The 16660-nt window shown below is 30.2% G+C and overlaps 2 protein-coding genes across 2 annotated transcripts; one reads left to right on the plus strand and one right to left on the minus strand.

Moving 5' to 3' along the window:
• Positions 1-7048: 7048 nt before the first annotated feature.
• On the minus strand, positions 7049-13744 carry LOC107009233 (protein DETOXIFICATION 40-like). Its single transcript, XM_015208535.2, has 7 exons — positions 13324-13744; positions 12010-12641; positions 11515-11571; positions 9511-9749; positions 8409-8527; positions 8198-8284; positions 7049-7273 (listed from the first exon to the last, which is right to left on the minus strand). The coding sequence occupies exons 1-7, from the start codon at positions 13633-13635 to the stop codon at positions 7205-7207; spliced, it is 1515 nt and encodes a 504-aa protein (XP_015064021.1). The 5' UTR covers positions 13636-13744; the 3' UTR covers positions 7049-7204.
• Positions 13745-15108: 1364 nt separating this feature from the next.
• LOC107009891 lies at positions 15109-15507 on the plus strand. Its single transcript, XM_015209200.1, has one exon. The coding sequence runs from the start codon at positions 15109-15111 to the stop codon at positions 15505-15507; it is 399 nt and encodes a 132-aa protein (XP_015064686.1).
• The last annotated feature ends 1153 nt before the right edge of the window (positions 15508-16660 follow it).

The following is a 16660-nucleotide window of genomic DNA, read 5'->3' on the forward strand; positions in this document are numbered from 1 at the left end:
CTCCTCTTCATAAAATTCTGAGCCTCAATCACATATTACAAACCTATGTAACCTAAGGAATTATAAACTCTAATTCCAGCTAAGAAATTACAAACTCTAATTCCTAGTTATCCAAGACAAAAATCTCAGGTTTAAGTCTTCTACTGTCCGTCAAGTTTCTCAAACTTGTTAGATAAATCCTGCACACACACTTGATTGTAATCAAAATTCTTAATTACAATCTTACAACTTTTTCCTCACAAACTCTCAACACTCCCCAGTAAATCTCAAAACTCTCTCAAACTCTTGATCGTATTTTGATCCTCTTTCTAAATAAGTGTGCAATTTTCTCCAGCAAAACCATCGTCTTATTTATAGATTTGGACTTGAATCCAAAACCTATTTCAACTAGAAATAGTATTTGTGCTCTGCTTACTTTTTCTCTTGAAACCTATAAGCTCACGCGTAGGATTCCTATTTCGTGTGGAACTCCTAGTTCAACTCGAACTTGTCTTCAGTTTTCTTTCTTGACTTCACTTTGATTTATTTCCTTCTTGAACTCTTTATTTACGTCCTTTATTTTCTTCTTTGATTATGCTTCCTACTTCTCTTAGTATTCATATCTATATTTACACTTTGACTTAATATGCACTCCATTTTCTTTGTAGGACTCCTTTATAAAAAGGAAAATTTATGCATTGGTTGCTTGTCGAAAAAGCAATCCTTTCACTGCATATAACTTCTAATTCGTGTGGTTGACGTTCTCCTTATCCCAGTCGGATTCGATTTGAAAGGAACATGTTGACGCAACAGGTTCCTTTCATCTATTCCTCTATTTGTCAATTATCAGAAATATTCTCGTTCTAACAAATTTCCCTTTTTGATGATTACAAACCATTGTTTCTTATGTGAATAGATCAATCTGTGAACTCATTTGGAAATCAAAATTCCCTCTAATTTTAAATGAAAAATATTTACTCTTGGGGAATACTTAGGGCATCTTCAACCCAAACACCAATTTGGTGTGATCAACTCCAACCCACTACATCAAATTTTACACAAAAAAGGAATATTTTTCTCTCTCTTTATTATTACTCCCTCTGTTTAAAAAAGAATAACTTTCTTTCCTTTTTAATCTGTTTAAAAAAGATTGACCTCTTTTCTTTTTTGGTAACATTTTAATTTCAGCTTTCCACGTGGCATGTTTAAGGCCACAAGATTGAAGGACAATTTAATACATTTGACATAATTTTAATTTAGGAACACGAGATTCAAAAAATTTCTTTATTTTCTAAAATTTTGTGCCAAGTCAAATAAGGTCACTCTTTGTGAAACAGAGGGAGTATATTATTATTTCTTATTTTATTTATATATTTTTATTGGGAAAATTGTATATAACAGCAAACTAATAATTCAAATTAAATGCTATAACCACACTTGATTTAATTGTGCGTTATAGCAAACTGTTTCCCAATCACCTCTCTCCCTCGAACTCTCGCTCGTCACTCTGCCTCTCTCGCTCACTCCCTTTGTTGCTTGCCTCTCTCGCTTTATATAATGAGAAATGTATAAATTGTGTTTCTGTTTGTATAACGAAGGAGAAAATTGTATATAAGCATGCAAATACATATATCTTCGTCCTATACACTAATAATTATACGATAAAAATATTTCACTGTCCAGTTCTCTTTTGTCTTTCTCTCTTTCTTGCTTTATACAAACACAGATTATACAAAATACAATGTATAATTTATGTTTGTATAAAGCTAGAGAGAGAGAGAGAGAGTGATATTTGATATACAAATATTTTATTTCGATTCAATTGTATACAAATTCAAATTTTATACAGATATACAAACACATAAAATTAAATTGAGAGGTTGTCAAAGATTTATACAAACAGAGGCTGTCAACAATTTATACTAATGATCTGCCAGCGAAATTATACAAATCTGAAGAGGAGCCAACGAATTATACAAACGAAAGGCTACCAACAATTTATACAAATAGTCTGCTAGCGAAATTATACAAATCTGAAGAGGAGCCAGCAAATTATACAATTGTTTCTTTTGTATATCTGTATAACAAAATAGCCTAGCTTCTTTTGTATATATGTATAACAAAATAGCCAAACTTCTTTTGTATATATGTATAGCAAAATAGCCTAGCTTCTTTTGTATATTAGTATAGCGAAAATAGTCATAACATGTTTGCTATGGAGCACAATTATGCAAACAATAGTTATAACATATAAATATGAATTTTGTATTTGTTATATGTGAAAGTTGTTCTTTCTTATTTCATAAAACAATTACTTTCTCAAACATTCACCAGATATTATTCATATTATTTCCTTTTATAATCGTTTATATAAAATTATTTTGTACCATAATTTTTTAAATAATATAAATTACTAGCAAATATCGACATTATGCATAATAATGGATAATACAAATAAAAGTGAAACCATCAATGAAATACAACTATATAAACATTACATAATTTAAAAATATTTGAGATAATGGACAAGTACCCCCCTCAACCTATGCCCGAAATCTCAGAGACACACTTATACTATACTAAGGTCCTATTACCCCCCTAAACTTATTTTATAAGTAATTTTCTACCCCTTTTCGGCCTACGTGACACTATCTTGTGGGCCAACGCTGGTTGACTTTTTTTTTTCAAGTTTGTGTCACGTAGGCCCAAAAGAGGTAGAAAATTACTTATAAAATAAGTCAGGGGATAATAGGACCTTAGTATAGTATAAGTGTGTCTCTGGGATTTCAGGCATAGGTTGAGGGGGTACTTGTGCATTTTCCTAAAATATTTTGAATTCTACATAAATATTCAACTTTCAAAATCAATACGGTGCTTCTATAAATGCTATATTAATGTATTTCGTAGTTCAAAATTAGCTTCTTTGTCCTTCGTTTTTTTATATCGAGCTAGAAATTATTGAAATTGATAATCTTCATCGTTTGTCATTTCTACGGTCAGATTTAGACCTTCTGACGCATCTTGAATTGGTGCATAAGATCACGCTCATCCTCAAGTATCGTATTGTGCATTATAATAAATGAAGTTAATATATCATGCAACACTTCTTAATTTTTTAAAAAAGTCATAGATAGAAAATTTAATTTATAAAAAACTAAGTTTTATACGTAAAATTAATATTATAAAAATATTATATAAAAAATAATTAAATATACAAGAGATCTAATTGAAACATACAATTTATATAATGTTTAATTAAAAGTTTGTATAACGAAATAATATTAAAATATTCAAAAAGTGAATTAGTGTGATGAATAGTGTTACACCATATTCACACACAAAATTTGTTGTAAAAATTGGAGCTCAAAACACCAAATTATACACCAAATTTAGAATTTGGTATAATATTTGGTGTTGGGTTAGAGATGGTCTTAGTCCGCTTGTATTCATTTTGAAAATATGAACCTAACTCTCATCATCCTCATGCTCAAGTACTCACATCTTAAAACAAGTTGTAAATAATTGTAAAAGACTTTTCAAAATGACTCAAAAGACTTTCTCAACCTTTACTTTGATTTGAAATAAAGATTTTAGAGTTATGATTTGGAATATAGGATCTCTTAATTATCTAAGAAGGTTTAGGTAGTTGATAATAAGAACCGAGCAAAGACATAAATTGGAGAACACTGGCGCGACGCGAAGGGTGAATCATTTTTTATCACGAAATTTATTTTTGAGGTAGAGGACTTCGTATCCTCTTCGCGATGCGGAGAGGGAGTGACTATCTGAAGAGTGAAAATCTTAAGCGTCTCCTCGACGCAAACCTGGGCGCAATTATTTTTCCGTTCTTTTTTTTCTCTCTCCCAAACTCGACTCAATTCATACCCAAAACAGCTTTCTCGTCCAAATATCACGAAATTTCACAAATCCAAAACAACTTCGATGAAACCCATATAGTAATATATCAAGGGACTCAATTCATTTGCAAAAACTCTCACCTCAAGAACTCCAGGACCTTAATTTATCAATTTAACTGAAGAACATCTCAAGAACTCATCAATCAAGTTCAAGAATGAATTCATGGGTACATGATTGACGTGAGGGAGAACAAAATCAACACTCTGAAAGCTTACATACCTCAAAAGAATCAAATTCTTAGCGAAATTCCTCAAAGCTCGCAAGAAAATCTTGAACACTCGTAGCTTTTCTCCCTTTTCCCTATTTGAACTTTTCCCTAACTTTTCAAAAAATTTAGACTTTACCATAAATTAATTTGATCAGCTTTCATCCCTAATTTTGGTGGAAAAAACGTGTGGACTTAGTGGGGTAACGAAAAGAAAAATATCCCTCCTTAATTTAGATGAAATTTCTTAATTGGACATGAAAAATCAAACAAACATATCTCCTTCATTCGAACACGGAATTTAGCATACTTTGTGGCTTTGGAAAGATGACTCAGATTTTTCATTTGATATCTCATGGGTCACCTAAATCATCCTGTGATGAAAGTTATGGTCGTTTGAAGTTGACTCAAAACTCACAATTAAAGACTTATAATTTCCACAAATCTCAAATTGACTAATTCTAATTTAGTTCTTTCTAAAATTCAGCTCTTTCGAAGATTGAGGTGTTACAATTTAGTTCCTCCTCAACTAAAAGATATTAAAATGGTGTTAAAGAACATACTTGAATATCTTTGAGGGACCATAAACATGTGTTTATTCTATTCTGATGAATCCAAGTCAGAACTGATTGTTTACGCATATGCGGAATATTTACCTGATACGCATAAAGCTCGGCCTCAAACATGTTATTTGTTTACATGTGGAAGCACAATAATATCTTGGTGATCAATAAAGCAAACTTTACTAGCCACTTCTTTAAATCATGCATAAATATTAGCCCTCCATGAAGCAAGTCGAGAGTGTGTCTAGATGAGATAAATGACACACCATATTTCAAAAATGTGTGATTTTTCTTCGAGAAAGAATATATCAACCACAATGTACAAAGATAATTTTGCATGTATAGCTCAATTGAAAGAAGGATACATAAAAGGAGACTGGACAAAGCACATTTCATCAAGGTTTTTTTTTACACATGGGTTGTGTTTGGTATGAAGGAAAATGTTTTCCATGGAAAATGTTTTCTTGGAAAACAAGTAGATTTTGGACTTGTTTTCTCATTTTGGTTGGTGCGTAGAAAATATTTTTCGAAAATGATTTTAAGTGTTTAATTTATGAATGAAAAATGTTTTTGAGGAACATCTTTTATTTTTACTAGAGTAGAAAATAATTTATGAAATTGAAAATATATTTTTTTTTAAATTAATATTTTTTCTAAAAAAAAATGTAATTTGAAATTGGAGGAGAGTTTTGGAAAATGTTTTCCTTAATTTTTGAAGGGAAGTCATTTTCCTTAATTTTGAAGAAAACGAGTTGATTTGGAAATATTTTTCAAAACTTTTGCCGCAACCAAACATGAGAAAATTGGAAAACATATTTCAGAAAATGTTTTCCTTCATACCAAACACACTCCTGATCTTTAACAAAATGTTGAGATAGAAGTTCGACAGATCCGTTCAAGTGATAATCTTGTTGATTCACTAAGGCGTTGCCAACATGAACATTTGAGAAGTTGAGGTACAGGATTGGAATGCGTCGTATCCGAGATATCGGGGGGTGGGGTGAAATACGCATTGTAGTGTTTTCCTTAATCATGGTTTTGTCCCAAGTTGATTTTTCCTGGTAAGGCTTTTAATGAGGCAACATTTAAAGCGTATTATAAGATGTGTGAACTCTTTTTCCTTCAATAGGTTTTTTTCCATTGAGTTTTTCCTAGTAACATTTTAACGAGACACATTATCTATGGACATCCAAAAGGAAATTATAAATCAATTGAATCGTGGATTGTCCATTTGATTTATTCAAATATTTATTGAATTCATGTACCTATACTTCTAAGGTGATAAAAACATTTTTAATAACTATGTATGTACTAGAATGGTGACCTTTGAGGATGATATTTCAACACTATAAATAGAGATATCATTCACCATTTGAATGACGCACTTGAATAGAAGAAAAATAATTTTCTCTTTCATCTACTTATCTTGTCTCCTCTCTTTATATTATATAATTATGAACTTATATTTTATAACATAATTAATAGTTATTGTGGTACCGTCCCTTTTACTTTAACTTTTAAAATTAAAATTCAAAACTGTTGGATTTTAAAAAGGTGTGAATGGAAAATGAAGAGTTGCGACTTTTATGAAGAGTTGTGACTTTTATGAAATGTTGCGACTTTTACGAAGAGTTATGACTTTTATGAAAAGTTGCGGCTTTTATGAAAAGTTGTGACTTTTATGGAAAGTTGTGACTTTTATGAAAGGTGACGACCTTCTGAAAGATTGTGACTTTTTCAAAGGTTTGTGACCTTTCCGGTAAGGCACAATAAGAACCTTTTCGCACTATCCTTTGTTTTCTATAAATTGAGGATTTCCTCTCATTTTAAATAGAATTTATGGACTTCTTCTTCAACTACTAAATCTAGTATTCTAAGTGTACTTTACTGCCGTTGAGTGGTTCGCTAACACCGGAGTTTTTGGTATCTATACTCTGGTGATTAAGATCATTTTACCCTGGGAGGTCATATTCCAAATCAAACCTCGGATACTAGAGGGAAATAATTTCCTTAAAGGGACACTGTTAATTCAGTGGACTTGATCTTTTTCCTATTAAAAATTTTCCAGATTTGGTACGTGTTTTACAAACTTTAGATTTGTGAATTAATTTCAGTTCTTCTATTCTTTTGTTCTTCACTGGTTCATTAAACTTGGTAACTTCGTATTTCTGCAAAGTTTGTTGGAATCAGTAAGATTCTTTAGACACATATTAACAACAATTCTTCTTTAAGAAAAATATTTCGTATATTTTTTTTAAAAAACTGTTTCTAATTCTAGTTTCGCAACTAGTTTTAATTTTCTAGTTGTGAAAATGTTCTTAAACTTTGTTTTCTTATAAAGATGTTCACAGTTTTGTTCTAAGTATGTTAGGAATACAAGATGAACAACAAAAACAACTTTATATTAATACATATTGATAAATATTAAGCTCGTGCTTGCCCACGTACTTATCATCTCTAGTTGATGAAACAAGAACCAAAAGGTACTAATAAGTCAACTATTACATATGCATTAATCCCTATTGGTTACATATACTTCTCAATCATTGAACAATGGTTTTTTACTATTGTTTTGCCACATATTTAATCGACTCTTTGCTTGCTCCACCTGAGAAATTATAGGAACATGTTGGTCAACAATCAAGCTATCCGTTTTCAAACTTATCTAAACTATTTAGCCAAATGAAAAATACAACAAGAATTAAGAAGGCTTGGTAATTTATACTTTAAATCCATATTCAGGCAAACTATGTTAAAGTTTTATTCAAATGATATTCCATGATCGAAAATTTGCACTACTAGGTGCCGTTTAGCCAAAAATATATTTTAGAAAAACAAATAAAATTAGTGATCATATAATTTATCATTATTTGGCAAACATCCCAAGTTCCCTAGTTTTAGAAGGAAAAAAAACTAAAAATTGGGCCAATTCTAGTATTTTGGCGATTTTAGAAATTACCTCAAAATTTTATATTCTATAAAAACATCCATCATTTATAATTTTTGGATTACATTTCAATCCTAGTTTGTTATATAAAATTTATACCTTTGTATACCTATTTTATACCATCTGAGTTTGCTCTCTGACATCACTTCCAATTGCAAGTAGTAACAATAGTTTTTCGTATTCAAGTTAATTGTATTTTCCTTTTGTTTTCTTCCTCTCTTCTTTTTCGAATTCAAATAAATTATGTTCCTTGTCGTCACTTTTTTATGAAATACTTCATTATAAAATGATAATACAAACTTATGGATATTTTAAATACTTTTTAGAACTTATAGGTATAAATCATATTTAACTTTTAAAATGTTAAATATTTCTCTCAAAAATCTATAGTCAAGTGCATGATTAAACTTCGCCAAAAAATAACTTGCCAAAAATACTTAGAAAATTGTGGCCAATCGCTAGCTTAGTATAAGTTTTTGGAAAAATTAGGTTTTAGTATATTTAATTTTTGAAAATATTTTTAAAAAATATTGGAAGAAGTTCAAAAAATAAAATAAAAAATTCAAAATTACTCAAACAACTTACCTCTTTCTCCCAATCGGTTCGAAAGGTGACCCACAATAATATGATAGTCTGCATAGCTGTTCCTCCTAACATTCCCAACCATATTCCCTTCACAATTAACCAAAACAATGTTATATAAATTATCACTATTAGCTATAACTATAATTTTAATAATCAAAAACATATATACTGTATACAAATTATAAAAAGGTAAAGTAAATATTATATATACCTTAGCTTCAAGGTTGAAATAAAATCCAAGAAGAATACCCAATGGAATGCCAACAACATAGTAACATCCAACGTTAACGTATGCCACAAATGCTTGCCATCCACATCCAACAGCAACCCCTTCAAATATTATTTTATTCCAATAATTGATATAGTATATTGTTAGGTTAGTCATGTATATCCCTTCACTAAAAAACATATCTATCCTTTATGATAATCTACTAAATTCACGCTAAAACAAAAATAACTTTTAGCAACAATAAATATTAATCTTAATAATAAATGTTAAAATCTTTACAAATATTAATTAAGTGCTATTAAAATCAGTATCACAAAAACTTTAGACACATATATAAAAAGTATTAATTGCTATTAAATATACTTATATATTTAACAATAATTAGTAGTGTCATCAATTCTAATATAATTACAGATAGTTTAAACATGCATATTAAAAGAGTTGAGTCCAACAATTAACAAACATATCTTTAAGTGAATAAAGTCACATGCGTGAGTGAATAAAAACATACCCTGTCTACTTATAAAATTTGTCATAAAGTCCACAGAGCACATCTCGAGATTGATGTGGTATAAAGATTCAAAAAACATTCCAACTTTATTTCTTTGAAAATTGAAATCCCAAGACGAAATTAAATAAAGCTTGATTCCTCCTAAGAGGGAATCATAGTCATACTTTAATTTTTTTTTTATCCCAAAGACCTTATGAATTTAATTGATAGTTATTTTTACCATTTAGATTTCTAGTTGTCCATTATATTAAAAACAAATATTTATTTTTACTGGTTTAGTTTAGAAAATTAAAACATAATTTATTATATTTATAAAATATATTCATTTCTCAATGTATTTTTTCAAAATTTTAAATTGTATTATATTCAAGACCGATATATATATATATGTAAAAAAAATTATAATTCTATTTGTTGCTCCTTAACAGGTGCATGTACCACGTTAATACTTTATCAGTAAAGATAAAATGAGAATATTATCTAAAGAAAGTCACATTTTTTTTAATTCAATAAGAATCAAAAAAATATATTATAATCTAGTAGATTGAAATAAAAGTAAAAGAGAAATGATACCAGATAAAACAGGTTGAATGCCATTGAGTATTAGTGATAGAGCCAAGAGTGGGGCAAGATCTGAGGCAGCTTCAGCAATCACTTGTCCACCCGTGAAGGCATAACTCATGACATGGCGGAACAATAAAACCAAAATTGCAAACACAACAGAAATGACAAATGAACTTATTGTCACTACAACAACAGAAAATGCTGCTGATTTTGGATGTCCACCTCCCAACTCATTGCTCACTCGAACACTGTTAAAAATATATATATATTGGTTTAATTTTTATATACTGATAATATTATCTAGAAAGCATGTTTACGACATTTATAAATTACCTCAAATTGAAGGTTGCCAATCATGCAACACCAAACTTAAAATCGAAGGTTACCAATCATGCAACACCAAACTTGCATTCATGTAAAGATTGTTTTGTGATAGTCCACGATTTTTATAAATAATTTTAATTTGTGTATACTGATAATATTGAATGAAATTATTTAAACAATTAAATATTTATATAAAATAATTATAAATAAATCTTTATGAGTGTGTTAATATCGTAACTAACATGATATGGTATATTATTCAATATATATGTGTGTAATATAACTAAAATATAAAGTATACCATTATATCAAAACTTCATCCCGAAGTATATGAATCATTTGCATTTTTATTTTGGAATGATGACTTAATTGCATGGGTGCAGGGTTGATCATTCTTTTGTGATTTTGTCACATATTTCGATGTAACCTAATTCTTCATTATTGGTTTTGCTAATCATCTTCTTTTTGTCTTATCCCTTTCAATTATTGGTGTCTTTGACTGTGTGATTTCTTAGATGATGCATCAACTTAATTCTACATGCCAAGAGATATTTTATTTTCAATTGTCTCTTAATAGTTTTCTTTTGTTATTATTTTTTACGAATAAACAAGTAAAAGGTGAACAGTAAATAGTTTTCTTTTATTATTATTTTTTATGAATAAACAAGTAAAAGGTGAACAGTAAACCATCTACTTCTTCGCTCTCATTTTACGTGTGACACAATCTCTACTATTATTTAGAGAGTTCAAAAAAAAAGGTTTTTTTGTCTATAATATTATATTATCATTTAAATTCTTAATTATATCATTGTGCTTTTAAATTTTTTTTTATATTGATACTTAATATTTCAGATTGTTAATTATTTAAAGTGAATAAATTTGAATTTTAATCTTAAAGGTTCGTTCATAAGCAAGTAGTTCAAGCACGTTCATTTATAGATTATTGGGCATAATACTACTGAATAGTTGCTTTATATTCCCTCTATCCCTATTTAGTTGTCTATTTTAAAAAAGACACACATATTAAGATAATAATAATTAATATAATCAAGTTATAATTTTACCCTTATTAAATATACTTCCAAAAAGGATGAAGAAATTTTCAAGAAGTTTAAATGAGGGTATAATAGAAATTTTTTTTTGTTCTCTCTTGATTAGACAAAATGGACAAGTAAATAGGGACATCTAAAAAAAGATATGGACAAATAAATAGGAAGAGAAAGTAATTTATTTCAAAAAATATACGTGCATTTATGTTTTATAACTTTCCTATTATACTAACATCTTTAATTTAGGACAACAGTCTTCTCAATTCTTCTTTTAACTATGAAATTAGAGTCACTATTACCTATCCTTTTTAAGTAAATGACATAATAATTAATTATAAAGAGTAGTACTTTCGAAAGAACACATAAATGCTTCAAAAGCTAATATTCCTCATTTAATCCAGATACTAACACCAGTCACTAAGGCCTTTTTAGTATGAATTTTTTGTTAGTTTTAGTAAATTATATGTAAGAACAAAAATATAGCTAATTAAAATAACCTATCAATATTAGTCAAACAATAAATTGGTAATTTGGCATAACACAAAAAACATATTCCTAGCACATTTAATTATATCATGGTAAAAATTAAGAATATATAATATCAAGTAGATATTCAGTAATTAATTAATTAATCACTAACCTTGCTGCTGCATTGAACCCAACGGATATCATGAACACCCACCCTAGAATTGTAGTACTGCATCACAAATTAATAATTATCTTTAAATCAAGAAAAAAAGTTGAAAGAAATAAGAAACAATTTACTACTCCCTCTGGTCCATATTAACTGAATTGTCAGAGTATGACATATACCTCTTAAGAAAAATATTTAAATACACAAATTAAAGACTTGTTTCCACTATTACCTTTTTTATTATTCTCAAACTAGTCTCCTGGAAAACGTAAATTAATTTTTAAAAAATCTCATTCAACGTAGGGTAAAACATTTTTTAAAAACATTGAAAATTCACTTATTTTGTACGGTGAAAACAATCTCAAAATGCTAAGACTGTTTTTCACTATTACCCTTTTGATTATTCTCAAACTAGCTTCCTGGAAAACAGCCTCAACAATTCACGTAATATAGACCAGAGGGAGAGAGAATAATGAATTTGGTAAGTAGATATGTTTTTACCAAACAGCAAGGGAGTCCAATGCCACTTCAGGATTTGGAAGCAAACCAGCAATTAAAATCAAAATCTGAAAATACCAAGTCTCTAGACACAACATAACAGCTGAAGCAAGTGACAACTTGAAAAAATCCCACAATCCATAAAATGCTTGCATACTAAACCCACTCCATGTTTTCTTACATTTATCACTCCACAAAATATACACAAATTGTGCAATCACAACTATCCACCATGAAATACTCAAAACCAAAGCACCACCAAATAATCCCCAATTAAATACATAAAGCACTAGCCATGTTAAAAAGAGGTGAAATATTAATGTAACAGCAGCAATATATGCACTAGGGTTAATAATACTTTGAGCTTGTAAGAATTTTTGGATAGGGAAATTGGCTGCATAAGCAAATATTTGTGGAATTAAACCATACACAAATAGTGCTGCTGCTGATGCTACTTTCTTGGATTGGCCTAATAAAATCAAGATTGGTTTAGAAAATAAGTATGCCACCATTAGTGGTAATCCTGTTAACATAAGAAGTATGGTTGATCTTTGAAGATATATTCCTAGCATTTCATATTTGTGACCACCATATGCTTGACCACATAATGTCTCCACTGCACTTCCCATTCCTAGCTGCTCCAATATATATATATATATAGTTTATTGTAAGTATATATACATACAAGTAATATTAAAGGTGATATCTATACTATAATCATTTCATCCCAATATATGTCACAAAAGGCGTGGCAAATTCAAAATTTGAAGTTTATAAGTTTGAAATTCTGATTTTCTAAACTTTATTTCTTACTACAAATTCAGAATTTGAACTCGTAATCAACACACTGGCTCGACCCCTCAATGTATGTGACACATTTTTTAATTAATGGATCGCAAAATGGATGTCATAGTTTTATATTTGAAATAACTTATAAACTTGTTCATTTTTACTTGTCACTGTTTGACTTGTCACATCCATTAAGAAAATAATTATTGATATAGGTATTTTACCAAACTAGCCCTATTAGGTCTTGGAAAATGATTTGGAGAATAGATATTGAATACCAAGGGTAAAACATGAAAACAAATAATTATTTTTTCTTGATATGTCAAAAGTGATAAGTAAAAATGAAAAAGCTATTTTAGGAATAAGTAATCGACAAGTAATAGTGTCTAGGATTTGTTCAGATGACAAACTTCAAAAATTTTGTTATAATCAAACGATGTCAGATAAATTAGGAGCGAAAGTATAACTAATAAAAATCTTTGAGTTTTTAATAAAAGAATATATAAAGGTGAAAAAAATTAAAATTACCATGACACCATAGGCCAAAAGTTGAATGCCACTATTACCAAGAGAAGCAGCAGCAAGTTCAAGATTTCCAAGGTGACCACAGAAAATTTGTGTAGACATGGAAGTAACATTGTTAAGCAAGTAAACAATGATGGCTGGAGCTGCTAGACGGAATAAATTTCTCAACTCTATCACTGAGGCTCTTTTAAACCTCTGAATACATGACAAGCTTGTGTCTGATAGGATTTCTTCAAGCTCAGAACTTATTTTCTCCGTCGCCGCCGACGCCAATATTGGTGATTCAGATTCTAACAAAGGTTCATTTGGCCCCATGACTTCTACTCTCTTTTGTCAAAAATGTTTAGATGAAAGAAGGAAGAATTGGTTTTTGATTTTTATAGAGGAATAAGTGAAAGTATGATGTAAGCACATGAGTGGAATTGATGCTACTCCGATTCATTTTTACTTATTCAGTATTATATTACCTTTTCGAATTTTAAATGATTAATAATAACAATAAAAATTTCTACACAAAAAACATACAAAAGTAGATATTTAGGGAGGGAGATTATTTTAATGTTGAATATTCTATGATGGGAATATAAATAGGGAACTTCCAAACAAATAGATAGTACCAAAAAGATACTATAACAATGTCATATGTCAATTTGCGGCCTAAAGGTGAGTGTCTACTTACCATAGAGAAGCAGTGACAATAACGGCTACATTAATTTAAAGTAATAAAATTGCACATTCACCTGGACATTACACATGCATGTATCTCTTGAGAGCCTTCATTTTGACTAAATACACACAGGAACTTTTAAGTGTTTATACATTTTTTTTTTAAAAAAAAAATCAATCTTCACCTTCATTAATCATTGATTATACATTAATGAGTACAAAACTAACATATTGAATATATAATAGACATTATCATTGAGATGAGGCTGGTGTAGATGCATACTTATCCTACAAAAAAAGAAGTCCTTACTGGCCAATAATTCAAAGGGGGTATCGTAATGGATGTTACTATCTTTCACTTGTTTGATCCTAATTGATGTTACTGGCCAGCCTAAAACATCACAATTAAGTTTTATTTTTCTTATGGAAGTTGTAGTCGTAGACTTGACATATTAGTTGTCCAGGAATCTCAAATCTCAACACAGTGAACATATATAATAGAGTATTAGAGACTGATCTATTATACAAAGGGTATTTCTACTTCATATAGTTATTGTTGTATCTTGATATTGTGAAAAATGATAAAGTTGATTTTTGGAATATCACAGATTATTCTTATATAGTTTCTAGAATAGTTTAGTATAGAATCTAGAATAGTTATCTTCAAGAAATATATGATATTCTAGGGTAGAAGATAACCATCACTAGAATTTCCTTTGTGGAAGTATCTAGAAGAATTTTAGAACCATCCATGAACAAGTATAAATATGGGTGGTCTTGTACATTTGTAATCAACCCAAGAATAACCCAGGCAAACCAAGAACAACCTAATAAAATACTATTCTTCCATAAACAAGTTCTCCTTTCTAACGTCCTCTTCTTTATTTGAATCTTCCGATCTTAGTTAACAATATTGGGCTAGCAGAAAATTTTCCGAATTATAGTTTTCTTCTGCTATTCTCTACATGGTATCAGAGTCATAATCATACATTGATTTTGGGTATTATTTCAAGATCAGATTGCTGGTAGATTCAACTAGTTTGTCTACATGAAATTTAGCGGTCGTGTTAATGGACTGGGAATGAAGTTGTTGAATCAATCCAATTACAAGGTATGGAAAACATGTATGAAATCATGTGGTATGTTAATGGGAATGACATAAGTACTACTGTTGAGGAACCGGAAAATAGTAGCATATACAAGAAGTGGGAGCAGGTTAATGTGAAGGCGGAGTTCATACTAAAGAGGACAATCTCCTCCGATTTATTTGATCACATTATAAAGTGTAAATCAGCTCACGAGATATGGAGAACCCTCGATCGCTTTTTCAACAAGAAGAATAAAGCTCGGTTGGAGATATTGGAGAATAAATTAGCTAACACCACTCAAGGTAATCTTTCTATCTCCGAGTATTTTTTGAAGATTAAGAACTTGTGTTCTGAGATATCTTTGTTGAATCCGGAAGAGCTTATTTCTGAAGCACGAAATGAGAAGAATAGTCATTCGTGGATTGAAGCCTGAATATATTTCATTTGTGACGTTGAGTAAAGGATGGACTCAACAACCATCCTTGAAGGAATTTGAAAATTTATTGTCGTCACAGGAATTACCAAGCTGTTGGCTAGTGTATTTGTCAATGGAGAAGAAAATTCTCTTGTAGCCAACAAGAGAAACTTTAAAGGAAAAACAGGAGATACGCTACACTCTCGATCCTCCGGTTGTTCACGCTCACCTAGAGAGAAGGAAGAGTCTTCTAGTTATTATGGTAAGAAGCCTCTCATATGTTATCGTTGTGGCGAAGTAGGGCACATATAAAAAAAATTTCGACCCAAGGAGAGCAATATGGCTCAAAAAGTTACCCAAGAAGAAGAAGAGTGGGGAAATGTTTAATAGCTGAGGCTCGAGCGATAGATTCCATGATTTGCATCAATCTTGAAAGAGATTGGATCGAGGATTTAGAATATAATATAGCTGATCACTTGGAGAAGCAAGAAACTGATGTTGTCGACATTAAGCAAGAAACTTTTGAGGATGTTCCACATGGTGATATGGTAGCTTCCACTGAAGAAATACAAAAAGAAGATCCCGAACAGACAATATTTGAAACTACATGTGCTAGTGACGTCCTTTATAGAGAAATCATTGATGGAGATGTATTAGAAGCGGAAGTATTTGGTCAATCATATGTAACATCAAGGCAAATTAATGGCTTGGAGCAATTTTTGAAAGCAGGTGGAGAAAGTGAAGATCAAACAGAGGAAGAAGTTGATATTAAAGTATTGGAGTCAAACGATATGCTCTTTAAAAGCTCCGAAGCTGCCAAAAAATATATCAAGAAGATGATAAGAGAATATGACAGTAGATCCTATGTTGGTGTTGAGACTTCACAGGATATTGATAGTGTTGGGAAAGACAAGGCACTAACAAAGAATGCCTGACAGGATAACAGCGGAAGAATACCCAAGTCTATACTTTCCCTTCTCGATTTGAACCAAGAGAAGACAAACAACCACAAGCAATATGATAGTAAGGCAGCAAGTAATTCAACCAAACAAATATAACAAGGCAATAATAAACCAATCACACAAGACACCAAGATTTACGTGGAAAACCCTTCGATGTGAAGAGTAAAAAACCACGGGACCAAAAACTCCACTATAATCACCAAGAGTTA

Source organism: Solanum pennellii, chromosome 2, assembly GCF_001406875.1.
Source record: "Solanum pennellii chromosome 2, SPENNV200".
Classification (NCBI taxonomy): Eukaryota; Viridiplantae; Streptophyta; class Magnoliopsida; order Solanales; family Solanaceae; genus Solanum; species Solanum pennellii.

Coding starts and splice junctions, on each gene's coding strand:
- LOC107009233 (XM_015208535.2), bottom strand. CDS start 13,635: ATGGGGCCAAATGAACCTTTGTTAGAATCTGAATCACCAATATTGGCG. Junction 11,572..12,009: donor TTGGACTCCCTTGCTGTTTG/GTAAAAACATAT, acceptor TTTGTGATGCAG/TACTACAATTCTAGGGTGGG. Junction 7,274..8,197: donor GAACCGATTGGGAGAAAGAG/GTAAGTTGTTTG, acceptor ATAATTTCTCAG/GTGGAGCAAGCAAAGAGTCG.
- LOC107009891 (XM_015209200.1), top strand. CDS start 15,109: ATGTATGAAATCATGTGGTATGTTAATGGGAATGACATAAGTACTACT.